The sequence below is a fragment of the Saccopteryx leptura genome, chromosome 2 (assembly GCF_036850995.1).
Source record: "Saccopteryx leptura isolate mSacLep1 chromosome 2, mSacLep1_pri_phased_curated, whole genome shotgun sequence".
Classification (NCBI taxonomy): Eukaryota; Metazoa; Chordata; class Mammalia; order Chiroptera; family Emballonuridae; genus Saccopteryx; species Saccopteryx leptura.
Window position 1 is genome coordinate 132,051,514 of NC_089504.1, and position 26,164 is coordinate 132,077,677.

General features: G+C 51.1%; 2 protein-coding genes across 17 annotated transcripts in view; one reads left to right on the forward strand and one right to left on the reverse strand.

The window, feature by feature from the left end:
• The window catches only part of FMNL3 (formin like 3), a 61,367-nt gene extending 59,895 nt beyond the window's left edge, over positions 1-1,472 (forward strand). For 5 of the 7 annotated variants that reach the window (XM_066368743.1, XM_066368745.1, XM_066368749.1 and 2 more), the window contains 3 exons: positions 183-306; positions 438-554; positions 1,206-1,472. In XM_066368743.1, coding sequence (XP_066224840.1) covers positions 183-306; positions 438-529 — 216 coding nt within the window. In that variant the 3' untranslated portion in view covers positions 530-554; positions 1,206-1,472. The remainder of the gene's footprint in view (positions 1-182; positions 307-437; positions 555-1,205) is intronic. The other 2 variants (XM_066368744.1, XM_066368750.1) reach the window with 1 other exon arrangement.
• Positions 1,473-2,655: 1,183 nt separating this feature from the next.
• PRPF40B (pre-mRNA processing factor 40 homolog B) lies at positions 2,656-25,925 on the reverse strand. Of its 10 annotated transcripts, none has more exons than XM_066368758.1 (25): positions 25,889-25,922; positions 18,048-18,191; positions 17,662-17,727; positions 16,984-17,011; positions 16,731-16,756; positions 16,492-16,602; positions 16,081-16,201; positions 15,975-15,999; positions 15,529-15,738; positions 15,163-15,289; positions 15,015-15,079; positions 14,348-14,512; positions 14,138-14,246; positions 13,643-13,793; positions 12,830-12,963; positions 11,917-12,031; positions 11,678-11,769; positions 5,235-5,351; positions 4,880-5,017; positions 4,589-4,675; positions 4,285-4,371; positions 3,912-4,200; positions 3,570-3,631; positions 3,313-3,456; positions 2,656-3,213 (listed from the first exon to the last, which is right to left on the reverse strand). In XM_066368758.1, exons 1-25 carry the CDS (start codon positions 25,889-25,891, stop codon positions 3,121-3,123), a joined length of 2,709 nt encoding a protein of 902 aa, XP_066224855.1. In that variant the 5' UTR covers positions 25,892-25,922; the 3' UTR covers positions 2,656-3,120. The 10 variants fall into 10 exon arrangements, with proteins under 10 accessions (XP_066224855.1, XP_066224856.1, XP_066224849.1 ...); XM_066368759.1 differs by having other exon boundaries at positions 3,912-4,086; positions 4,580-4,675; positions 25,889-25,918; XM_066368752.1 differs by having other exon boundaries at positions 4,589-5,017; positions 25,889-25,925.
• Between the last annotated feature and the right edge of the window lie 239 nt (positions 25,926-26,164).

Consider the following 26,164-nt stretch of genomic DNA (forward strand, 5'->3'; position numbering starts at 1 on the left):
GGCCTGAGGGATGGAGATTTCCAAAGGGATGGAGAGAGGGGCTTTGGGAGGGGATTCCCAGGCAAGGATGGAGGCTGGGCTGCCATGCACCATCAAGGACTTCCTCAGACTGCACCTTGGGGCAGGAACCATCCCAATGATAAGTTAGTGAGACTCCCTTCCCTTCTAATGCTCGGCCCTAGACTCCATCCCAGCGGAACAAGTGGCAACAGCAGGAGCTAATTGCAGAGTTGAGGAGGCGCCAGGCCAAGGAGCACCGGCCTGTGTACGAGGGGAAAGATGGTACCATTGAGGACATCATCACAGGTGGGGCCCTTTTCCTCCCTGGGGCCTGGGCACTGGGCCCCAGCTTCCCAAGCCCAATCATAGCCCCGGGGCTTTCCTCCCACTCCACCCCCCACGGGGCCTGACCAAGGTGTCTCTCTCCTGGGCCACAGTGCTGAAGAGTGTCCCTTTCACGGCCCGTACTGCCAAGCGGGGCTCACGCTTCTTCTGCGATGCAGCCCACCATGATGAGTCAAACTGTTAACCCCCAAGACTGGGGCCCTTGACAGGTACTGGGCACCATAGCTGCCCTTCTGCATGTCCACCTCCCAAGACTCCTGTTGGGGTCCACAGGCACCTCCTCCTCTGCATGACTTGGCAGCATCCTCTGGCTGCCTCGTGGTGACGGGGACACACATTTCCCTCCCTGCATGCCCTGTGCTCTGGGAAGCATGGCTTATGCCCTGCATGTGCTCTCAGGGAAGTGGTTTCTCCCATTAATGCCGTCCCAGCTTCTACTAAGACCCAAGGGTATGGAACAGGCCAATGCCTTTGATGGCTGAGCCTTAGGCCCTATTACTAGGCTTGGGTGTCCTTTGTCCTTATTCCCCTCCTCTTAAAGATCTCTGCAGTAGCTTCTGCCCAGGGGCATGAGATGTCCCTTGACCCATTTCACGATAGTCTCTTCCAGCTTCTGGCTCTTGCCGAGTCTGTCTTGCTTCTACTACTGTACAGTGGCCTCCGGTCACCCCCACCTGGTCCTCTGAAAATGCAGAGCCCCAGCCATCTCCCTGACCATCCCCTCCAGCGTCTTTAAGCTTCTCCCTCATCTAACCCATGACTGGCCCTGTCTGTGGGCTGCTCCTGTAGGATCTGTTCCTACAGAGGGTGGGCCTGGCCTGGCTGCCCTGCCTGTTCACAGGCCTCTGTCTCCCTCACAGGCCTCCACCATCAGCCCATTGTCGTTCGCCACCAAGCCAGGAGTGTGGCCCCAGCCAGCGGCCCCCCTCGGGCTCCAGGCCCCCACTGAGACCTCTAGAAGCAAGAAGCACTTCAACTCTCAGAGTCCTACAAGTCTAACCAGTGGGCCTCGAGCCTTGGAGTCGGCCAGGGGCCCAGTGGATGGCTACACTGCTCCCAGCCATGTCCACCCAGCCCTCATAGCTGCACCCTGCCTGCCACCACTGTGGGCACTAGGTATTTTAGGGCCAGCATGGCCCTGGTGCCTCCAGTCCTGCACTTTGCCCCAGGGTCTTCAATTTCATTTCCTGAAGGGTCACCAATGGTCAGCTCAGGACTGGAAAAAACTTTCCAGCTTTAACCTACACTGGGGCACCTAGGACACTATCATTAGAGGCAGAGGGACAAGAGGAGAAAGCAGCTGTCCTTTTTCACAGCCCCATGGTCAGCTGTGGTCTAGAGGTGTCCAGGCTTGGGGAAGGGGGCCCTGGGACCCTGCCAATCTCACCATCTTTTACCAGAAGCAAGGCCCTTCTAAGCCTGGGCCCTGCTCAGCTGTGCCCTAGTGATAAGGGTAGAGGAGAGATGCCACACTTAACTGCCCTTGGCCCTGACCCTTTCCTTGGCAGGCTCTGTCCTTGCTAAGGTGGGCAGAGGGATTTCTCTACCCCAGCCCCGAGACAGCTAGAGAAAGGGTGTGCCAACAAAATCTTCACCTCCTTTCTTCAGCTAGGTTTTTTTTGAGGGGCAAGGGCATGGTGATCTTAACTGGCTATATTTCTCAGTCCCCTGCTGGTTTCTTAGCCCCTGGAAGGGAGTATAGCAGCCCACTTTTTGTACATGTACCACCTCCCTTCTCTCTTGTATATAAACCCTTTTGCCCTTTCTCAACAAAGGCTTGAAGCACCAGGCCTGAATCTGTCTCCTCTTTCTGAGTGTGGAGGGCTAGGATGGCCAATTAGCTTGACCTGTGCCACATATAGAAAGGAGGCTGGACCTGACCAGGCAGTGGTGCAGTGGATAGAGCACTGGACTGGGACACAGAGAACCCAGGTTCAAAACCCTGAGGTCGCCAGCTTGAGCCCAAGGTCACTGGCTTGAGCAAAGAGACACTTGCTCTGCTGTACCCCCCCCCCCCAGTCAAGGCACATATGAGAAAGCAATCAGTGAACAACTAAGGGGCTACAACGAAGAATTGATGCTACTCTTCTCTTGCCTTCCTGTCTGTCCCTCTCCGTCTCTCACTAAAAAAAAAAAAAAAAAGGAAGGCTGGGCAGAGCTGCATCTGCTTGGGGGAGGTGAGCACAGAAAGCTGGGGAGGGAACCAGACTGGGTGGGCTCCATCACACAAAGGGAGGAAGGCTGCCACAGGACACTGATGCGCTCTGTTGCTGCCCCAGTAGTACATGAAGACAAAAGAGCCACTGGCCGTGTTATAAATATTATTTATAAAACAAAACCAAAACAAAACACATAAACTGGGTCCCAGGGCTGGAAGGAGGAGTGGTGGAGCCCCAGGGCCTGGGCGGGCAGAAGCAGGCACTGATGCTAAAGGGTAAGGACCCCGCCCTCTGCCACCCAGCCTGTGTCCACCAGTCTGTCACTCTTCCCTGGAACCCCTTCTTACGTTCTATCTACTGGCACCACCCACCCCACATGGTCTACACCACCAAGTTTCTGTGGGGCTGAGGGCAAGGACTGCACTAGTTGTCCAGGAAGTGGGAGACCCTTGAACACCATGAGCAACCTTGGGAGATGCTGGCAATGGTGTGCTGGGGATGGGGTTACTTGAGGAACAATGGACACAGACCAGACCAAGGAAGGAGTCTGACACAGATGGTGAGGGTGACCTAGTAGCCAGAGCCTCACAGACCCAAGGCCAAGCAGCTTGTCCAGTCACTGGTGGTCATCCAGCTGCTGCAGGAGCGTCCGCCGCCGCCTTTCCAGCTCACCCTCACTCAGCTCACTTTCTGACGTGTCCCAGCCCGTCTGGTAGAGCAAAGGCACAGCTCACCCACAGCCTCCAGAGGGCCATGGAGGCCTGAACAGAGCGCTTCTGGGTTGGGGGGGCAGGCACCTGCCTCTCACCTTCTCCTTCTTGATTCCAAAAGCTGGGGAGCGATTAGGGAGCTCTGCCAGCCGGAGCTCCCTGTCCTTGTCCTGTTCTGGTTCTTTCTCATCACTCTCTTTGCCAGCTTTCTCCTCAGGGTCTGTCACACTCTCAGGACTGTTCTGTAAGAGCCCAGAGCCCACCTCCTCAGTTCCTGTGAAGGATAGCCCAGAGGCGGGTGGAAGAGATCTTGTACAATAGCAGAGCCTTGGGTAGAAGTTCCTTCTCTACTCACCGACTTGTGTCTTCTCTTTTTAGTTTTCTTTTTGGGTTTTTTGGCTTTCCGAAGGCCATGATCTGGAGATAGAAAACCCCCCACTAAGTCCCATGGGAGAAGGGGAGTATCATCTGTTTCTCTGCCATAGTCCATCTCTCTGCTTATGCTTCACAGGCTGAGACTTGCCCAAGGAAGTCTGTCTTTCCAGTTTTCCTCCCTTTATTTCCTGTCTGGGCAGTGATGGGAAGTTCTTTCTACCCTCCGACAGGTGCACCCCTCCCAATCCACTCGACCCTCAGGCAGGGCTCCCCAGGGCCTCCTCTCAGTCTAGGCCATCCTCTCCAGCTCCCAACTGCTGACCTGATCCAAGGAGGTGGGAGGATGGGGAGCCCCGTCCTCCAAGGGCAGCACCCCCACTTTCAACTGAATCAAGTGAGGAAGAGGGCTCAGAGCCAGATTCGGAAGGGTTCCGCCGCCTCCGCTTGGGAGGCCGGAGAGACGGTGGGGGCAGTTCCTCTTCCTCCGACTCAGAGGCCTGGGCAAATGAGCAGATATATGTCAGCGCAGACATTCCCTGGCCTCCAAAAGCCCTCAAATCTGGGAGTTGGGGCAAAGAGGAGGATCCAGGGCCAAAGGAATCCTCCAATCTCTGTAGGGAGATGATACAGGGGAAAAGTAAGTTATTTCCCAAGACAGTCCAGCCTCACCGACATCCCTCTGCCCGCCGACTCACTGAGGGCGAGCGGGAACGCTTGCGATGGTGCTTCTTGCCCTTCCTGCTGTGCTTTCGGCCCTTGGTGTGGAGGTGCTGGCATTCAGTCTGGTAGAGGCAGAGTCAAGGGTAAGGAAGACACCTGGGTTCACTTCAGGACCCTGCAACCTAAAATCTGGTTTGCCTCCTCCTTTGAGGCTTGAGCCTTAGGCCTAACGAGGGCACCTCAAACCTCCCCCTCCTTCATTGTCCAGGGAAAAGAGAACTGGGCAGGGGATGAGGTCTCCTGGCCTCAGGTATTCAAGCTCTGCCTCACCTCCAGTACCTGCAGGAACTCCCGGAAGAGCCGGATCCGCTCCGACTCCAGGGTGATCTGCTCAAAGGCTGAGTCGCACACAAAGCGCTCACGGACCTTGAACGGGAGAGCACTGCTGATCAGACCAGCCCCAGCATGGCACGGGTGCCGCCATGAGCACAGGGAGGGGCTGGGGCAGAGGAAGGAAGGGAGCCAGAGCTGGCCCCAGCTGTTATGACTGGGGTGGGCCCTCAATGGTGGAGAAGCACCGCTGCCCTCAAGACGAGGGGGTGGCGTATGGTGCCAGGCTGCAGTCCTGACCTCTTCCCAGGCAGTGCCCAGCTCCAGAGCAGGCACGGCCTGCCTCAGCATGCTTCGAAAGGCAGCTTCCCTGCGCCGCAGCCTTCGTGCCTCCTCCTTCTCCCGCTCCCTCTCCCGCGCCTCTGCTTTCTCCAGTAGCTGAGGGCGGAAAGCACACAACAGTCACCCAGGAGGGTGGGTGCCCAGGCCCCACTCAGGCATACCGTAGGAGGTGGGAAGTTGGGTTCTGGGCTCCTACCATCCCCTGAACTGGGATAGTTATACTCGGGCAGTGTGTGAGAAGGAATGAAACAAGACACAGGGGTGAGTTTGAAAAGGAGCCCTGGCTATAGCCCCACCCCACCCAACCCCTCACACTATTGAAGGTCAGCTTGATGTTGCCTGCGTCCAGCGCAGCAGCCCTCTTGTCAAAGCTTATGACGTGGGCGAAGTCCTCAAAGGCTGTGTTCACCTCCACACAGAAGCCCCGGTCCTGTGGGCACAGCAGCGCATGAAGCAGGGGGCACTTCCAGGGCAGGTAGAGGAGTCCAACTAGAGGATGCTCAAGAAGTTCCCAACCCCCAAGAGATCCACAGGACTAGGATGCATTCAGAAACCAAGGTGTCCAAGTCCTCACCATATGCTGATGAAGCCCCCATGCCTCCCCTTGTTGTCACAGCAGGTTGGAAGGTTGGATCATGTGGGAAGAGGGAGGGGAGGCAGGGTGTGGGTGCCACGTCTGCTAATTGGTGCCCAAGTTTCTCATAATTAGCTCTTTATTCCTTTGGTTTAAATATTGGACCCTTTGTGGGCCCTCCTGCTGCTCAATAACTGCCTGGCATTCTCATTCAATCTCTGTTGGTCCCACTCTAAAGCTACATTTATTGAGTGCTTACTAAGTACCAGCTACGAAGCTGAGTGCTTCACATCTCATTTAATCACCTATCTAAATTTAAGCATAAATCCTAGACTCCTAATTTTATGCAGGAGAAACCAAGGCACTTGCCCAAAGTCTCATTGTACATGGCCGAGCGAGAACTCTACCCCAGGTGTTTCTAACACCAAAGGCCATTCTTGTAGGCACTTCACCCACACAGATCAATCGCTTGGACCATGGGAGAGAAAGAGGCCATCAGGTGTGCAATCCCCCCCAAAATATTAAAAACATCTCATTCTCAAAGCACCATGGGCCAGACACTAATTCTCATCTAAGCCCCACAACACCCCAATAAGAGAGGCTTAGGAAAGTCATCTCACTGGAGTACAAAGTCTGCCTCTCCAGTCAGCCCTATTTCCCTTCCTCTCTCTCTACACAGCTCTAACTTGCTCCGGCCTTCCTGCCCACAGCCAAAGCATACTCTTCCTGCTTCTTTCAGGAGGACTTCCTCAACCCACACTCTCCAGCTCTTCTCAAACGTATCAATCTCTCTCTCGGGGAACTGAAAGCTTCAATCTCACCTATCTGGCTCCTTCCATCAAGCACACACCTCACTTAACCTGGAACTTCCTTTCCACCCTGCTCTCACCTTCCTCAGGCTTAACAATCTGCTTCTTTTTCTTTGTTTCAAAATCTTTAAATGAAGCACAAAGGAAAATGAATAAACATTTATTGAGCCTACCATAAACAAGACACTACAAATATTAAATTCCCACAAGCCTGCACATAAATTATACCCATTTTACAAATGAGGAAACTGAGGCTCAGAGCTATTCTAAAACTTGCAGAGGTCTCAACCAATAAACAGCCAGCAGTTATCTGACTCTAAAACCTGTGCTGCACCCACTCTACTCTTTATGGACACTGCTCCCCGAAAGGTTGTTCGTGTTCTAATAGGGCGCTTTCCGGGTCCTTGCTCATCTGGCCCTCGGCACCTCTGCTGTTCACTTCCTCAGTGCTCCCCTCTCCAGGCCCCTCCTGTGTGTCTCTGACCTCTTTTACTGCCTCTCTTGCATGCCCTTATTCACCTGGGAACAGCACTTAAATCTTTTCAATCTCACTGTCCCTAGCAATCTCATTCTCCACCTCTCACTTTTAGACCCATACAAGACTGGGTATTTCATAGACACTTCGAACTCAGCAGATCCTAAGAAAACCCATTCTTGTGAGTGCCTGCCCACTCCCTCTCCCCATATTGCGCAGGCCCAGATCTTCTGTCTTCCAGCTGTTCCAAGTTCGGGCTCTTGTCATTATCCCATGGGATGAGAGGCACCATCACAGTCTGGCTGACTGGGACTCCTGGGCCTGTCGGCCTTGTGCAGGCAGGACCCCAAAAGGGGGGAAAGGAAGAGGAAGTGCCTAAAGAAGCTTCTTTCCCCAGAGACAGGATTCTGCAAGGACAGGCTTCCTGCAGGCCTGTCAGTAGTACTAGCCCCTCTGTGACTAAGAGTTAAGCATCCAATAAAATTTAGCTCTCTTGGGACTAGATAGTTCTATTTTATATGATTATTTTATTTAATATATAGTATGTACTTTATTCCTCCCTGCCCTAGGTTGTTTTTGAGAATACCGTATTTCCCCATGTATAAGATGCACCTTAATTTTGGGGCCCAAAATTTGGGGAAAAAAATGTATTACATAAAGTTACTGAACTTGTTTTATTCATCATAAAATTCATACAATTCCTCATCACTGTCAGAACTCCCATCCATTAGCTTGTCCTCATCTGTATCTGATGACGAATCACTGTCTTCAACAATGAGCGCAAAAACAGGCACAAAAAACTACAACCACTGTATAAGTGCACCCAGTTTTTAGACCCCAAAATTTTGAAAAAGTGTGTCTTACACACAGGGAAATACACTAAGTTCCCAAATGGAATTCCTATTTTTCTCCAACCCTGTTCTCTGCTTAATCCTTAGCAATAGCGCAGTCACCCATCCTACCTCACTTCCTTTCCCTCAATTACACACACACACAAATCTCAATTCTACTGCTGAGCGACTATCCCTACACATTTTAAACTTTTAATTTTTAAAAGCAGAATCATTTTTTAAATAAAAAGCTTATGCAGAACCTTAATGTATAAAAAAGCAAGCTGTTGTACATAAAAATTGAGGTTCCTCAATTGAGCATAATACCTCCACCCACCTGTCCCCAGCTCCCATGAGGAAACCTAGGGAGTCTCAGAAATGGTATGAGCACTACAGCTCTCTCCTCATCTGCCATCGCCAGTGCCCACCCAAGCTCATTTCCCACCAGATCACTGCAGTAGCCTCCTGGCTGGTCTCCCTGCTCACCTCCCACACCTCTGACCCAGCCCTGAGAACCCAGGGCTCCTCACATTTTATACCACATAGCCCCAACAGCGGGACGGTGGTCTCGGGGAAAGTCAGAAGAGGATGACTCAAGCTCAAAATTTATTTGAATTATTTGCCACTAATACTTTTTAGTATCCTGAGGCTTCAGGTACTATCCTATCCCTAAGGATACTCGGTCTGAGAGGTGCCACTCTACTCTCACTAGGACTTTTTCCAAGATATCATCTGATCAGATCATTCCCCAGCTCCCCATTATTTGCAAGATAAAAATCCAAATTTCTTATTTTAGCATTCAAGGAATTTTACATACAGGGCTCTACTTCCAAATTGGGACATGTGGTCCCAGAGAAATAAAGGAAGCCACAGAACAATACACTGGTACCTTGAGATACAAGCATACCAACATACAAATTTTTAAGATATGAGCTGCGACTTGGTCCGTATTTTTGTTCGAGATCCGAGCGAACAAAAGAAAAACGTGTTATTTCTTGAGACTTGTTTGGAGGTTCTAGCAGGGGGTACATTCTCGTATCCGAGATACGAATTGGAATCAACTGGTCATGCTTCAGCACTTTTTAATGACACTTGTTTGTCACATTTCCATAACATTTTAAAAGGCAGGCAAAAGCAAACCTCTTTGGATAGATTTTTATTCAAAAGTCTTGCAAATGAAAGTGCCGAAAGTGCAGCCAAAAAGGCAAAAACAGGTGGTAATTAAATGAAAAATACGTAATGTTAAGCTTAGGTTAAGTTTAAAGTTAAGAAAGTGCACTTTTTTACAATTAAGTTTTTATAGTTTCATTTTAAGTAAAGAAAATGCAGTTTTAGTTTACATTTAGTGTTAAAAAAGTACAGTTTTAGTTTCATGTCTACAGTGTCTGCATTCCTCCCTCCCTCCCTCCTCCTCTGCCATTCACCTCCGTTAGCCGCACTCGTCTGTCTCTAAGGTAAGAATACAGTACTAAATAACACTTTTTGGATGTGAGGGCGATCTGGCTGCGACATCTGTCACCCCGTTGATCGCCAGGGTTGATTTGGCTGATCTGGCTGGCTAGGCAGGTGTCCCCTTCCTCCCTCACTGTTCCATGTGCGTCTCTCCCGAAGCTGCGCACTCGGTCGAAGAGGACGACCTTCCCCGCTAGAGGAGAGGACCGTTCTTCGGTCAAGGGTATACGAGTAGCTGCGTTCCCCTGCTAGAACCTCCAAACAAGTCTCAAGAAATAACACTTTTTTCTTTTATTTCATATATTTTGTTATACATTGGTAAAGTATACATGTATGTTTCTTAATTAAAAACAGTCTTGGCCTGACCAGGCAGTAGCGCAGTGGATAGAGTGTCGGACTGGGATGCTGAGGACCCAGGTTCAAGACGCCAAGGTCACCAGCTTGAGCGCAGGCTCATCTGGTTTGAGCAAAGCTCACCAGCTTGGACCCAAGGTCTCTGGCTCGAGCAAGGGGTTACTTGGTCTGCTGTGGCCCCACCGTCAAGGCACATATGAGAAAGCAATCAATGAACAACTAAGGTGTCACAATGCGCAACAAAAAACTAATGGCTGATGCTTCTCATCCCTCTGTTCCTGTCTGTCTGTCCCTGTCTATCACTCTCTCTGACTCTCTGTCTCTGTAAAAAAAAATAAAAACATGTCTTTTTTTTTTTTTTTTTTTGGTATTTTCTGAAGTTGGAAATGGGGAGGCAGTCAGACAGACTCCTGCATGCACCCGACCGGGATCCACCCGGCACACCCACCAGGGGGCAATGCTCTGCCCATCTGGGTCATTGCTCTGTTGCAACCAGAGCCATTCTAGCACCTGAGGCAGAGGCCATGGAGCCATCCTAAGTGTCCGGGCCAACTCTGCTCCAATGGAGCCTCGGCTGTGGGAGGGGAAGAGAGAAACAGAGAGGAAGGAGAGGGGGAGGGGTGAGAAGCAGATGGGTGCCTCTCCTCTGTGCCCTGGCTGGGAATTGAACCCGGGACTCCTACATGCCAGGCTGACGCTCTACCACTGAGCCAACCGGCCAGGGCAAAACATGTCTTTTTTCATAATTTAGGATGGTTTGGGGATGTTTCATAGGGCTGGAACAGATTAAATCTATTTCAGTTATTTTAAATGGGAGAAATTTGCTTGATATACAAGTTGACTGATTTACAAGCTTGGTTACAGAACGAATTAAACTCGTATCTCAAGGTACCACTGTATATAGCTTACCTAAGGCCAGTAGTTTTAAAATATTCAGTTTAAACTAAACAAAGAAGTAACATGGTATTAAGATGCAATGCCTGCATGCATTTCTAGGCAAAACACATAAAACAAGTGTGCAGTGGGGCATTTCTAGCTTTACTCTCAGATCCTTCTCGCCTCAGGTACCAAGATACTCCCCTCAGTAATTAGATATACTCTGGTGGAAAACTCCCATTTTTCAGATGAAGAAATTGAGGTTCAGAAAGGTTAAATAATCTGCCCATGGTCACACAACTAGTACCGTATTTTTCGCTCCATAAGACGTACCTGACCATAAGACACACCTAGGGTTTTAAGGAGAAAAATAAGAAAAAAAATATTCTGAACCAAATGGTGTGTTAAAATATTTAATAAAATACCGTATTTTTCACTCCATAAGACACACAGGCATTTTCCCCTCCACTTTTGGGGGGAAAAAGTGCTGCTTATGGAGCAAAATATACAGTAAATGGGTAAGCTGGACTTTTACCCACGCAGTCTGCCTCCACAATCATGCTCCTAACAACTATGCCTACTAACTCCTCAAATGCATCAGACTGTTCTTTACTTCCACAAAGAAATATGCTTTCTGTTTTCTTTATTAGAAACAAGGCCCTCTTAGTCCATCACTAACATTCCGACCTTTGACATGTATATTCAGAACTATTTCTCTTGTGTAAGAAAAGCAGTGTGTGCGTGATGGGAAACAGCAGCTGAGCTCACTGCTGCACAGGGCAGTGCAGATAGGATGACATGCCCCTTCCAAGACGCACATCTCAGCAGGGGTCCACTAAATGCCTTGCAAAACCAACCGAGTGCCACTAGATAATCCTAATTTCCAAAAGAAGCTGAAGATGTGCAAGTGCTTGATCTTAAAATGTTAGCAAAAATTCCAAATGTTTCTAAAACACTGTACAGACCACATGGAACATATCCGTGGGCTTTCTGATGAACTATGCCTGCTCCTCCAACCTGCCATACCCTGTTCCCCTTGCCTTCACTCCTGTAGCTCCCTATGCCCAGGACCTCCACCCTCCTCCACCTACTCACTCTTAAAGGTGCAGTTCAAATGTCAATTCTTCTGACTCTCATCTCTAATAACACTTGCCCCTCTGTATAATAGCTGTCACATCTATCTTCCTATTAGGCCATGAGCTTCTTATGGGCAGAAACGGTATCTTATTCATTTCTGCGTCCCCAGTGCACAGTAAAGGATCACAGTAGGTATCTGCTGAACTGAGCTGCAATGTTCCTGCAAAACAGGACTTGTCAGGGAGTTCTTTCCAGGGAACATGCCCTATACCAGCCTTGCATCCACCCACAGCCCCAGGCCTCCCTCACCTTAAGGATGTCCTTAATGATCTTCTTCTCATCATGGAATCGTGCCTTCAATTCCTCCACATAGAACTTGAACAAGTCCAGGGGGGTGGAGCCTGCAGGGGAGGGAGGGAGGGGGGCCTGGCGGGCGGCAGCTTCCCAAGGCCTAGGGGTGGGGTCAAGGACAGGAGCCAGGAGTGGGGGTGCAGAGAGGCCATCAGGGCAGGAAGCCAGACCAGAGAAGGGGAGCCTGGCTGCCTTACCCGGCTGGCCAAGCATGTTGGCAAAGCGGACATCAGTGCTGACCGCTGGATACAGTTCCATCCAGGTGGACATAGAGTGCAGCTGCCCTGTCTCGTGCAGCTCATCCAGGAAGGTCTGAGCAGGGAAAGGCCGGTTATAGGGAGAGTGAGACAGGGAGGGAGGCAGAGTCAAGGACTGGGGAGGACAGCCTGACCTGTGGTGACGCAGTGGGTAAAGCCTTGACCTGAAACACTGAAGTCGGTGGTTCTAAACCCTGGGCTTGCTGGTCAGGCACATATGATATGGGAGTTGATGCTTCCTGCTCTTCCCCCTTTTCTCTCTCTCTTTCTCTCTCCCCCCACAAAATGAATAAAAATAAAATCTTAAAATAAAAAAGACTGGGAGGACAAGAGAGGATAGCAGGAAAGGCAGGGACAATCCAGATTGAGGAAATGCAGGCCAGGGAGCAGAGAGCAATGTGAAAGGAGAGAATGTAAATACAGAAAGGGACAGACTAAAACATGAGAGTCAGCCAGGCTGGGAGGCAAAGAAACATAAACTTGCCTGCAGTACAATCTTCCCATGACTTGGTTTTAACTTCCCTGTGTGTTACAGCTAAGTAACCCCTACCTACTATCACCACCTCCTAGCTATGCCTGTCTGGCTCCCCACCAAAGGGAAATAAACAGCCTAGCTGTCAAGCTGTGCCTTTAGGGTGCTCTCTGCTGACAGTTTCTGGGTGGTACACACATCTCATCTCCCTAGAGGAGCAAGGCCAAGTTGAGAGAACACAGCAGGGGAGACCTGAAGGCATAAAGAGGACTTGTGGATGTGGGACAGGGCTGGGCACAGACACATCAGGGGGCCTGACAGAGGTGGCAGTGCGCAGATGCAGAGGCTGTGGCCTGGGGCAGAGGTGAGCAGCAAAGATACCTGGAAGGCTTCCCGGTTCTTGCGTTGCTGGCGCCGCTCCCGAAGCCGGGCACGCTCCCGCTCCTCCTCCTCCTCCCTCTCCAAAGCTCGGATGTGCTCCTCAAAGCAGATCAGCGCATCTTCCTTGTCCATGTCTACCCACAGAGAGGAGGCTCAGCGGTTACTGTACCAGTGGGACACCCTCTCAGTCCCCATCGGCCATGCCTTGAGGATGCTGTCCCTAAGGTGCTGGGGACATCAGGAATGTGGGGCAAGGTTAACAGAGGGCTCTGTAGGAGAGGGTACTGGAACGGTTGTTCCTGAAGGATCATTAATTGTATGAGAAAAAATCAGCAAGAATTCAGCTCTTGTAAATTTAGTTAACGAAGTCATCATGTTTATAAAATCAGTTCTCTTAGGATCTAAGGTTTCAGTTTATGGAACTGAAAATCAGTTAGGCTTTGATACAACTTCAGAAGGTGAATTTCTGATACTGCCAGTGATTACAGGAAAACAGCTTATTGTAACATGTGTGACGAGTTAACATCCACAGTGACATGACAATTTACATCAGCTGTAAGTCACCTCTAAGTCTTCTGATTCCTATCCCAAACTCTTCCTCCAAGGACACAATCTCCAGGTCAACAGTGGACCCCAAAGGAAGAGGCTGTCCTGAGCATTCTGGAATCTCCAGAGTCCAGAGAGGCAGAGGGACTGAATGCTGGGGACTCCTGGATGTCCAGGAGGGCAGGAGTTACAAGGGGATGTGAGATAGGCTATGGGGACCCAGATCAGTGAGGAAGGGGAAGAGATGGAGTGAAGATTCAGGCTTACTCTGAAGCTGATGGTCCTGAGCAAAGCTGGGGTTATCCATGAGGTACTGCTGGGCCTGGGACCATGTGGTTTGGAAGTTGACACTACTCATCCCATCCAGGATGCTCTTCAGGGCCTGGATATTGCGGCGCCGGAGCTGCTTGGCCTGTTCCTGGAGAGCCACAGGATCAGGGTGAGGCAGGGCAAGCCTTGACAAAGGAGGATTTTGGGGAAAGGAAGGTAGCTAGGGAACCCTAGGAAGACCAGACGCAAGGCTTTCACATCCCCAGAATGACAGAGGAGCCCATATTCTAGATCAGCCCCTCAGAGAGTCCTTCCTGCCCTCCTGTGCCCAGGGTTGCAGGCCCACAGCAGACATGAAGTGGCACACCAGCTTCAGAGTAAGGAGCTGGGAACCTGGGGACTCAGAGACATTAATGATAAGGGACCATAAGGATCAAAGACGTAAGTCTATGAAGAGACTGGGGCTGACGAATCCAGCCCAGTGACTATTACCTTCTCTTTCTTAGCCAGGAAGAAGAGGACATCATCATAAACTTCTTTTCGATCCCTCTCAGGGACCACAGCCCAGACCTCCAGCTCCCCAAAAGTCTGTTCTGCCCGCCTGCGGAGCACATGGGCTGTGGGTAGGCAGGCAGAGACCGGACACCCTAGGCACACGTGTTCTCGGGGTTCCCCAGGCCCCGCCCCACCCAGGCCCCTGACCGGTAGCGGGTGGTGGAGGTCATGCGCTCATGCTGCTCCAGGAAGTGCTGCAAGGTCTGCTTGGCCTCCTTGGCCCTTAGCCGGGCCTCTTCTTTCTCCTCCTTCTCCCGCTGCGCCTTGTAGGCATTGAATGCCTGCTTTTTCTCACTCAATTTGGGCAAGGCACTGGGGTGGGAATAGAGGAGTCAGCCCGAACCACCCTGTGGTTCACAGCACACTGGGGACAGGTCTCCACAGAACTGAGTGAGGGGTCCATGCATGGGCACAGCAGGCTGCAGGGGCTCCAGGGCACAGGGAAGCAAGAAAGATCTCTGGAATGTGGGGAGGGGTGAGAGGTAGTGAGGGAAGAGACGGCATCCAGGACACTGATAACACTTAGCACTATGCTCTGGGATGCTCAAATTGAAGTCAGGGAGCTGCCCTATCCTGCCCCCTTACCCCAATTAATTCAATTCAATAAGCATTTATTGAATGTGTTCTATCAGATACCTTTACCCCCAGAGGCCCTCCATAGTTTCTTTTTCCCTTGAACCTTCACCATCTACCATTCTCCTGACTCTGGCCCGTTGGGGCTTAAGTACTAAGCTGGGGCTTCTCAGGCCATCTCTGACCCAGCTGCTCTCACGAACAGGGTCTGGAGGGCCTGTCTCCCTCCGCCCAAGCCTACCTGTAACGCGGGTCGGTGACTACCATCTTCATGGCCTGTTCCCATGAGGCATTGGAGGGGACAGCCTGGAATGAAACAGGTGAGGGTCACAGGGCCTGGCCCCCTCCAGCCCCCTCCAGGCCTACCCCAGGGGCCCCAACTCCTGTACCTTGTCCCTCAACAGCTCCTTAAAGGCCTGTTTCGCCTTCTCCCGATTGCTCCAACTGAGGCCAGACCTCTCTGGTTCTGGCTTTGACTCCTCTTCCTCCTGTTGCGGTGGCTGATGCTGTCTAGAACTAGGGGACAAAGGAGACTCACAGCCACAGCATTCCCCAGGCCCTGTAGTTTCCCTGTGTGCCCTGGGTGATCAACAGCAAACCACCCCCTTCTTGCTCCCTAGGGCAGCCCTTTTCTGCCTTCCAGAGGTCACAACCAGACCTCCACACCCTTCCCAAGAGGTCTAGCACAGGTAAAGGGCTGAGCCAGGCAGAGCGCCTGAGGCCAGCATACACAACACTGTGGGGGCAGCCCTCACCTGCTGGGGCCCTCCTCTGGCTGCTGCAGGAACCCCTGCTCCAGGGGCGGGGCAGCATCTGACACATCACAATCTTCACTCCCACCTGGCTCAGGTTCTAGGAGGCCCATAGGCACTGGGATGGGGCCGGGAGGTACAGGCGGGGGTTCAGGTTGTGGCTGAGGAGGCTGCGGCTGTAGTGTCTGTGGCTGCTGCTGCTGCTGCTGCTTCCTGCAGATGAGCCGGAAGGGCAGTGTCCAGGAGTGGAGCAGGGACAGAGGCAGTCCAAGGTTGGCAGGACCCTCTATGATGAAAAGGGCTGGGGCCAGACTGGACCACTCCACAAGTAGACTGAGAGCTGGTACCTCCTTCCACAGAGCAGGGACCATGGGGAGAAAGTCCAATCCCACCCCTCAGGTGGCCCCAAATACAGATGGATAGGTGGGCAAGATAGGCAAGTTACTCACCCCATAGCTTCCTGTTTGACTAGAGCTGCAAAGGGAAAAGGTACCATGGTCACAGGGTAGCAAGGGCCAACCCTCGATACCCTGCCCGGGCCCACCCCATCCTCACCCTCCAGGTCATCCAAGTCCTTTGGCCGGGTCCAGCGGGACTCCTTACTCTGGTTGTTATAGTAGTAAGGTTTGCCTGTATCCGACTTATACTCTTTCCAGGGACACTGGGATAGCAGCAGCTGTAAGAAGATGGGTCAGAAGACATCAGTGGGCTGGGTATGTCCCCCAGCCATAGTTGAAGGAGCTAAGAGGACCTGGTAAATAGGGGACATTGAAGTCTTTCGCTTCCACCTGGCCTGACTCAACATGGGGGAAAGTGGACTTCCTGAGATCCTAGGCAGGTTGGGAGTGGCGAGGGATCTTGGGATCAGAGGAACCATAGTGTATATGGCTATAGACTCAGGGGAGAGCAAACATTTGGAAGGGTCAGGGCAGCTGAAAGGGAGGGCCAGAAAGCCCCGCTCAGGACCTCCGCCTTGGACTTGAGCACGCTGGGCTTCTCCCACACGGACTGCTTGTCGTCAGCATTGTAGTAGTAGATGCGCCCATCAGGGGCCACATGCTCACTCCATAGGGCCCTCTGGGGGGGCACAGAATGGTGGTCAAGACCCCTTTCCCAAGGTCTCTTTGCCTCACCCCAAAGACTGAACCATTAACCCCCTACTTTCAGCCTTTCTACCCAGAAATCCCTGAGCTGAAAGAACTCACCGGAGGGCCTGTCCCAGCCACAGCAGCTAGAAAAGAAGCCAAATGAAAGATACTAAGTCCCTGCTCCAACCCCCATCTTATTCCCATTTTACTCCTCCCTTACTTCATCCCCAGTATATATCCCCTGGTCCCATCAACATTCCAGGCTCCCTGGCATCCCAACAGGCATGATCCAGGGTGGACTCTAGTCCCCTCTCCCTTGTACCCCCCCAACCTCCGAGCCTGGGGGGAAGCAGGCCCCCATAAGACTCACAGCTGGCGGTGTCCGCACCTGGAGCCGTCTGCCGAAGAAAGAGGAGGGGGAAGGGTTGGGGCCAAGCCCAGTGGCCCCCAGGACCCAGGCCATGGGGGACGGAGAAGCAGGCCAGGCCAAGATCCATGTGTCCTGCTCTCAGGGATCTCTGCTACCTAATACGCTTCCCCCACCCAGAGGCCGTGGCCCTAGGATCCCTGGGGGAATCACACAGCAGCTCTTTTCTTCTTTTTCCTTAAGTGAGAGTATTTTGTTGAGGCCCATTCCTTCCACAGTGGATGCCAAATTCTACATCCTACTCAGGCTCTACTACAGTGAGCAATGGCACAAGAAGGTACAGCGAGATCACCAGGGGCTTTAGTTTCCTCCAGAGATGAAAAAGATGTGGAGAGGGGACTGTATTTAAGTGTCCACAGTGCCAGCTCTGTGAGGTCAGGCAGTGTCTGGCACGAGTGCATTCCTTATGGGAGATGGGCACACGGCAGTAACAAGAGAGAATGTGTATGCCTCTGGGGAGAAGTGAGAGACAAGAAGAGCAGGATGCAAGTGTGGAGAGTACTGACAGGGACCAGGATGGAACCGAAGAGAAGAGGGGAGAATGGAGGCCATATCCCTGAACTCCAATCAGACCCACAATGCTGTAGTGCGGAGCTGCCTCCTGCTGGCCCCCGTGCTTACCGCTGCAGTGACAGGCACCGCTGGCATCAGCATTCCTGGCATCATGGGAGGTACCATTCCTGGTATCTATGGATATGAAGACAAAAACCAGCTACTGGCGGGGGGGGGGGGGGGGGGGGGGGGGGTACCGGCTCGGCAGGGTCCTAAGAGATTCTCTTGGGGCCATGGTCCTCACATGGGCACCTCCTCAGGTAATCCCCTGAGGGATTCTGGGCTCCCAACTCGCCTGAGAGTTTTTTCCAGTCGTTCAGCAGACAAATCACAGGATCCTGTCCCAAAGCTCTCACCCTTTCCTCCCGTTTCTAAAGTCCAGATCCTCACTCTCACCTCCATCCCCAAATAAACTGGCAGGTTTTCTGAGGCCCTGGTGCAGGAGAGAGGATTACCTGTGTGAGTGGTGGTGGTGACCCCATTGGTGGTAGCATTGGGGGCATGATGCCAGGTGGCATGGGGGGGATGGCTGGTGGTCTCTGACTCATGGGGGGTAGCCCCATTGGAGGAAAGGGTGGGGGGATTCCTGGAGGGGGCATCTAGAATTAAGAAAAAGAAGAGATACTGAGCAGAGAAGACACTGCCTTGGACCTGGCAGGAAACAACCTCTTGTCTCCCACCCGAACCTCCCATCCTGGCTTTGAGGCAATTCCAAGGCTTTAGTTTGAGAAGCACAAAGTATGAAATTGCCTCCCTCCTCACCACTGAGAAACACTGATAATGGGGTGGAGGGGGGTCCTCTGCATCTAACAGGCAGGCACACAGCTTCTTGAGAGGTAGGGATGGGATAAGGAAAAGAGAAGTATAACCACCACCAGACTGAAGCTGGAAGGCTCCAATTCTTCAACAACACTCCCCAAAGAGGCCTCTCAGATGCAGGGCCAGAAGGCAGTATCCAGGTACCCAAATCCCTAGGTCCCCCGCCTCCCACCCCTTTTTCTCCAACTCAGTGACCACCAGTTGCTAGTCCAGCCTGACTTCTGTGTTACATTTAAAGAATACAGACCAGGAGTAGTGAAAGAGAAAGACAGTCCACCCTGCCTTCACACTACCAGGGTCTTTTTCCTTCCACCTCTTCCCCAGCCCCAGTGTCCCAAGGACAAAAAGACAAAGTGGGAACTGTCAACTTTACGAATGGAGAGCTGAAGAGCAGCATCTCCCACTCCAGTACCCCAGCAAAACCATTCCTCTTCCAAGGGCAGCAGAGGGTTTTTTTTTTTACACAAAAAGCAGTGCTAGGGATTGGGGAATTAGGGGTGCAGGCTGGAAAAGCCAAGCCCAGGGAAAGATATAAAACTTACGAAGGGTGGTGGCATCATGGGGGGCCCCGGTGGGAAGGGGGCAGGCGCTGCTGGGGGCCGGGGACCAGAATCGGGAACCGACTGTTGAGGGAGAGAAAAGTCATAGGACCCAGGATGGGCAAAGAGATGGGCTTTTGCAAAAGGGAAGCAGAGGGATGAGGATAAAAGGAGCACAAAAGTTTAAAGGACTGGTCTCCAAGACCAATTTCCTGCCTACCCCCAGCTGAGCCCTGGGTAGGTCTGCTCTCTCTTCTGCCAGCCCAGAGCCAGCTGGCTGAGCCCCTTCAATATCATCTTTATTTTAGAAGTTTCCATTTTGCCAAAGCCACGGGAAAAACAAAGGAGGCTGCACTACAGGCAGACTGGCTCTGCCCAAGGCTTTTCAGCCACTCTCCTGTCTGTGGGCAAGGCTGTGCCTCCCTCTAAACAGTTAAACTGTGGCCTCTCATTCACAAAGTCTCCAGAAAAGAAGTGGCCTCCTTTCCTGTTTCCCCACCTGAATTCACCCAGGTACAGAGATTAAATCCCAAAGCTCTCTACACACAAATAATAACTAGACCATTGTAAGTACCAGTCTCCCTAACACTCTTCTACTATCAGCCACTTCCTCTACCTGGCCTCATCTCTAGTCACTCACTCTCTTTGATGTCTTCCACTCCCAATCACCTCCCTCATCTCTTTAGCTCTACTCCTCCTCCCCTACAGATCCTGAACTCTCCCTGTTGGTGAGGCTTTGAACAGCCTAGGTCTCCCCATCCTACACTTCATGGCTGGCCACACGTCACCCTTCAGTTCGCAGCTTAACTATCACTTGCTCTTAGAAGGCTTCCTGACTATTTAAAGCAGAACCTTCCAATGTTTTCTCTATCTGATCCCCTTTTATGTTTCCACTTAATAGAGGGTAGTAACATTCCACAAGGGCAGGGTTCATGTCTGGCTTGTTGAAAGCTGATTCCTGGTACCTGCCACAGTGTCTGGCACATAATGGGCACTCAATAAATACTGAATGGATGAATGACAAGTGAGAGAACAAAAACCCTCTATATAGAACCTTCCAATTCCAAATGTTCATCCTATAGATAAAGCCTCACATGGCCAAAATGATGTCTGTACAAGATTTCCATTTCAACTTTATTTGTGAAAACAAAAGATCAGAATCAGCCTAAACATCTACCAATAAGGAACTATGAAATTACACACAAACATAAAATGGAATACTATGCAGTCATAAAAAAGAATTGAAGACACTCATTGTTTTGATATGAAACAACCCGTAAGATATATTAACAAGTAGGAAAGAAAGCAAATTGCTGCAATGTTTTATCACCTGTAAAAAAATCGAGACACAAAATATGACACACAAGAAACTGGTGGAAAAGGGACTGAGGTGGGTAGGAGGTTTATCACTGTATGCCCTTTTGTAACTTTTGAATACACAGCCATATGTCACCCATCCAAAAAAAATTTATTTTGTTTTTTGTATTTTTCTAAAGTTGGAAACAGGGAGGCAGTCAGACAGACTCTCGCATGCGCCCGACCAGGATCCACCCGGCATGCCCACCAGGGGGCGACGCTCCGCCCATCTGGGGCATTGCTCTGTTGCAACCAGCACCTGAGGCAGAGGCCATGGAGCCATCCTCAGCGCCCAGGCCAACTTTGCTCCAATGGAGCCTTGGCTGCGGGAAGAGGAGAGACAGAGAGGAAGGAGAGGGGGAGGGGTGGAGAAACAGATGGGCGCTTCTCCTGTGTGCCCTAGCCAGGAATCGAAACCGGGACTCCTGCACGCCAGGCCGACACTCTACCACTGAGCCAACTGGCCAGGACTCAAAAAAATTTTTTTAAGAAAACTGAGATGTGGAGATGTAGCTAAAAGGATCTTCCTCCTCTTTGCTTGAAAGGGGGGGGGGAGGGATGACACCTCAGGAAAGGAGATCCAGGAACCATCTCACTGCTGCCCAATTTTTCTACTTCCCCAATTATCCCTATGTTGAGAAGCCTTGGCTTTTTTTTTTTTTTTTTTTTTTTGGTATTTTTCTGAAGTTAGAAGTGAGGGAGTTGCTCAGTTGCAACCGGAGCCATTCTAGCGCCTGGGGCAGAGGCCATGGAGCCATCCTTAGCATCCAGGCCAACTGTGCTCCAATGGAGCCTTGGGTGCAAAAGGGGAAGAGAGAGACAGAGAGGAAGGAGAGGGGGAAGGGTGGAGCAGATGGGCGCCTCTCCTGTGTGCCCTGGCCGGGAATCTAACCTGGGACTTCCACACACCGGGCCGACGCTCTACCACTGAGCCAACCGGCCAGGGCCTAAGAAGTCTCGGCTTTTAAAAATACTTTCTAATCTCTACCTTTAGCAATATCTGTGCTTCCTCTCTTCTCTCCTATTTTGTCCCAAGAAGAGAAGGGAATAAACCAAACTTGAATCACCTTTTCTCAGTGTTCAACTCCTTTCGCACTATATCAGACCTGCTCCTGCCCCTTGAAACTTTCGTTAGCATAGGAAGTAAGAAACTAATCAATATGGAAGAAATGCAATTCTTTGTGTCATTCTTTGCCCACTTCAAGCTGCCTTATGATCCTCTCTACCCTCTCAGATGCTACATAACCATCTTTGGGGCCTACCAGGCTCCAGCCGTTGCCCATGTCAGAGACTGGTGCCACCAACTGTCCAAGATAGAAACATGAGACTCATTCTCCATACCTCCCTCTTCCTTAACAATACATCGAGTCCTGTTAATTTTACCTCCTAAAGATTTCTTGAATCCATCTACCACGTCTTTCATCTAGTCTTCCCACATTCACTCCAATCTATAGCCATAACGAGTTCATCAAAATGCACCTCAAACCATGTTACTTCCCTGCTTAAAACTCTTCAATGGGCCCTGGCTGGTTGGCTCAGTGGTAGAGCATTGGCCTGGTGTACAGGAGTCCCGGGTTCGATTCCCGGTCAGGGCACACAGGAGAAGCACCCATCTGCTTCTCCACCCCTCCCCCTCTCCTTCCTCTCTGTCTCTCTCTTCCCTTCCTGCAGCCAAGGCTCCATTGGAGCAAAGTTGGCCTGGATGCTAAGGATGGCTCCATGGCCTCTGCCCCAGGCGCTAGAATGGCTCTGGTTGCAACAGAGCAACGCCTCAGATGGGCAGAGCATCGCCCCCTGGTGGGCATGCCAGGTGGATCCCGGTCGGGCGCATGCGGGAATCTGTCTGACTGCCTCCCTGTTTCCAACTTCAGAAAAATACAAAAAAAAAAACCAAAAAAACTCTTCAATGGCTTCCCACTGTTCTTAGGGTAAGGACCAAAACCATTGCCTGGGGCCTGAGAGGCTGTGGGAGATTAGCTCCCCAACTGCCTTGCCAGTCTCACCCACACTGAGATCCTGGGTCTGTACTCCAGCTACACTACCTTCTCTCAGTTCTCCAGCTCAGGAACCCACCTTTGCATGGGGTATCTTCCCACCAACCCCACAAATCTTGCCAGTCATCGCTGGCTCAGAAAAGCCTTCCTCCCAACCCAGTGTACCAGTCAGCACCCTCCCTTACATGCTCATATACCATGTACGTTTCCCTTCAGCAATTATCCACTAGAACTTTACAGTTACTATTTGTACAATTCTAATTCTAATGTAGCATTAAAAAAATGCTGCCAATTAAACCATGCTACTCCACTGATGTTAAGATGCACCTTGACTTCAGAAATGTTAGATTGTGACTCTTACAGTCAATGAAATATCTGCTGCCTCCCTGAAGCTGGAAACTCTAAGGGGCAGAGACTTCATCTGTTTTTGCTAACCCCAATATCCCATCCCCATTGAATTTTCCTCACTACCTGCTCTTGACACACAGTGGGTGCTAACAAGTTTTTGTTAACTTAATGACTAAATGTCTTAACAAGTCCCACAAAACAAAGCTACTGGTAAGGCCTAATAGTTATTCAGGAACACAGGATGTCAGAAATGGGGAGAGGACTCTGGCAACCACCCAAGATAGCCCCACTTTTTCAGATGAGAAAACTAAAGGGGAATAATGAGTCCAAGGTCCTACCACTGGTTAGGAACAGAGCCAGGACTGGATCTAATCTGCCTTCCAGCCCTACTCCCTTAAAAGCACAGTCCTCTTCATAGGAAGCAGGTCTATTTCTTCACTCCAGCATATCTCCTGCAACCCATGTAGTTAAATCAGCAAGGATCCAACATTTTCTTGCCTGATAATCAGTGGTGGCTCCCTATTGCCCACCTTACAGAATCCCTCACCTAACATTCAAAGTCTTTCAACAAGGCCCAGGCCATAAACTCTTCTTGGCTCCTCCTGACTCAGTGGTTTCCCTCCTCCTCTTTGTACACAAATTACTACGTGTTTCTCTTATTCCACTGTGTCTCTCACTTTGTTCAAGATGATCCAATATTCACCTTCTTCATTATAACTATCCTTCACACATACATACACTCCTACCTACTGTGTTCACTCAGGATAAATGCTGCACTACTTTACACCAAGTGACATGCTATTCTGTGGGTGTTTGTTGGGTGTTTCATGTGGCACTGCCTGCGTCCCTACTTGGGTAGGGATTTCTCTATACTCATGGACTGAGTTTTCTCTTCTTAAGCCTCCCCTGAGTGTCTAGTCAGAGCCCTGCACATAAAGTGCTGTGATAAAATGCAGACTCATCTTTAACCTGATTATATTTTTGCATCCTGGAATATCCTAAAATAGGCAAATGTGCCCAGGTACCTTTGTATAAATTCTCTGGGTAAAGGCTGTGATGAGACAGAGAGGCAGCTTGGCAGAGATCTGTGTGGCTGTGGAAAGGGAACTGGAACCAAATACTGGCTTGGGAAAACCTAAATAATGAAAAACAAAGTGTATATGACCATCTTTAACTTGGAATGGAGACCCCTGGCAAGGATCCAGACACTGGCCTGTTTTGGACAGAGCAATGTAATGAACATAAATTTCTACAGAACTTCCAAAGCCCTTCCTTTCCTAATCCTCCCCTGTACAATGTGTATACATCCCTTCCCCTATCATTTGCTGCAGTGCCTGTACAGCTTTGGATCTTATTACACTTCTGGGTGAGAACCTGAAGAAGTAATTTGTACGAGAAAGGGACACAGGAAAGGGGGCTGAAAGAGAAGCAGGTCCTGTGTTTTCATTGGAACAAAAACACATTGTAGGCCGGGGAGAGATGATGAAGAGACAACTGATCATCTGATTATCATGTTTTCACCTGGACCAGCGGAAAGACCCCCAAGATGCAATCAATTCTTCTCAGCCTCCACATCTAAGGGGCATCTCAGAACTGAAGATTCAGAAGAAAGAACAAAAGAGAAAAAGGACAAGAATGGAGAAAAGAGAATGGAAAGAGAATACGGTAGGTTAATAGCTAATATTTATTGAGTGCTTTTTATGAACCAGATACCATGACAAACATTTAATTCTCACAACCATCTTAGAGGTTTGGAATCCAAGCAGTCTGACCCAAGCCTGTGCTTTCAACTACTTTGCTTCACCAAGCCTCCTCCCAGCAAGGATGATGGTACCACAGGTATTTCTTACACTCAAATTCATTCTGTTTTCTTTCCCAATCCTCACCCGATCCTGACATCCTCAGTCAGCTAAGTGATCCCAAGACTGACCCAGTCTGACTCACTCCCTGAAGAGATTTGTGTTGCTAAATGAAACCTGAGAGACACATCTCTCAGTAAGAGGTAGTAATCACCAAAAAGAAAAGTATCATGGAGGCTGAGACCAGCTGATTATCCTGTAGTCCACCTACATGCTGCTGTTCTTCAGCTGCCCCAAACAGCACAAGCCCTCCCCGTTTCCAAGACCATCCTAGTCCCCACTCTCCTTATTATTCCTCCTGTTTGCAAAGATACTATTTTACTAGAAAATATCTTCCATTGCTTCTCTCTGATCCTGCCATCTTATTCTCCCTCTGAAGAACAGAATGCTACTTCAAGTCTTCATCCTTTTTGGGTTAGGTCTCAACCTCCTCCTCTACTCAAGAATTCTTCCATCCCTCCAACAGGATTCCAGAGGCCCTGGCTAGCCTGCCCCAGCCTTCCAGGTTTGGGGCCTACCATCTTCCCACATCCCTGGGGTCTTTCTGCAGCCCCAGCTGAATGCCTGCTCCATCTTCATCCTTTCTTTTGCTTCCCTACATCCTAGAACTCATTCTCTTAAAATCTCTCAAGCACCCACTCCATTTTGGAGCTGGAAGAGATCTTAACTATCATTCTTATGCATTTCCCTTTTCTTTTCATCGATAGGAAATGTAAGGCCCAAAGAAATAGAGTGACTTGCCCAAGGTCACACAGAGTTGTTACACAGTTTGCTGATGGCAGAGCCAGGGTTGAGGCCAAGGGGCCTCTGCATTCCTATTTCTGGAACTATCCAGCACTGCGTGGAGGCCGGAAGCCTCTCTTTCTCCAAGAGAGAGTGCCCCCTCCTCACCTCAGACCAGGCGAGGAAATGAAAGAGGGGTTCTCCAAGAGGTCTTACGGAACACACAAGGCTTCCAAAGGGAACAAGCACTGAGTCTGGGGGAGGGGCATGTCGCAAGCCAATATCCCAGGAGGCTGTGCCCCCAGTTCTCCCCTTGTCCGGCGGTTTCCACATCTCTTGCCCCGTCTCTCCTTTCCCGACATATGTCCACAAACCCACCCTTCACTTCTTCCCTTTCTCCTCACCCAGTCACGCAACTCTCGTTCCCCTCAAAACCCCTCTCCCGCCATCTCCATCATGGCCTCCCCCACCCCTTCTCCCCAAATCCCCGACCCCATCCCCCCTCCCGGCCTCCTCGCCCTAACCCCTCGGGCTCCTCGCGCTCCCCCGGGGGCCCGTTACCCCCAGGGGCCTCCCTGTCACCCCCTGGCTCCGGCCCGGGCCGCGGGGGGCGCTGTGGGACCGCCCCGGCCCCTCCACCCCGGCCCGAGGACGTTACCATGCCAGAGTCTCGGAGCAGCTGAGCCGGGTGGGCCCACACACCAGTAAAAGCCTCTCTGATTGGCCAAGCCACAGCCGGGAAGGCGGGGCCAGAGGGGGGTCGCACCCCTTGGTGGCCGGGGCTCCCGTCGCTGTCGTTGACCAGCCGGGCCCTGCACCGGCCCGGTGCGCCCAAGCTCGGCCCCGCCCCCGGCGCGGAGAGTCAGGCCCCGCCCCCGCGCGGGGTCCAGGGCCCGCCCACCGGGGGCGGGGCGCACCTACTCTGCGCTTTGAC

Excerpts from the sequence above, each read along its gene's own strand:
- PRPF40B (XM_066368751.1), bottom strand. Across the intron at positions 17,728-18,047 it reads CACCACCACCACTCACACAG|ATACCAGGAATGGTACCTCC; the intron begins GTAATCCTCTCT and ends TCATATCCATAG. Across the intron at positions 14,513-15,014 it reads GTCACCGACCCGCGTTACAG|TGCCTTGCCCAAATTGAGTG; the intron begins GTAGGCTTGGGC and ends TTCCCACCCCAG.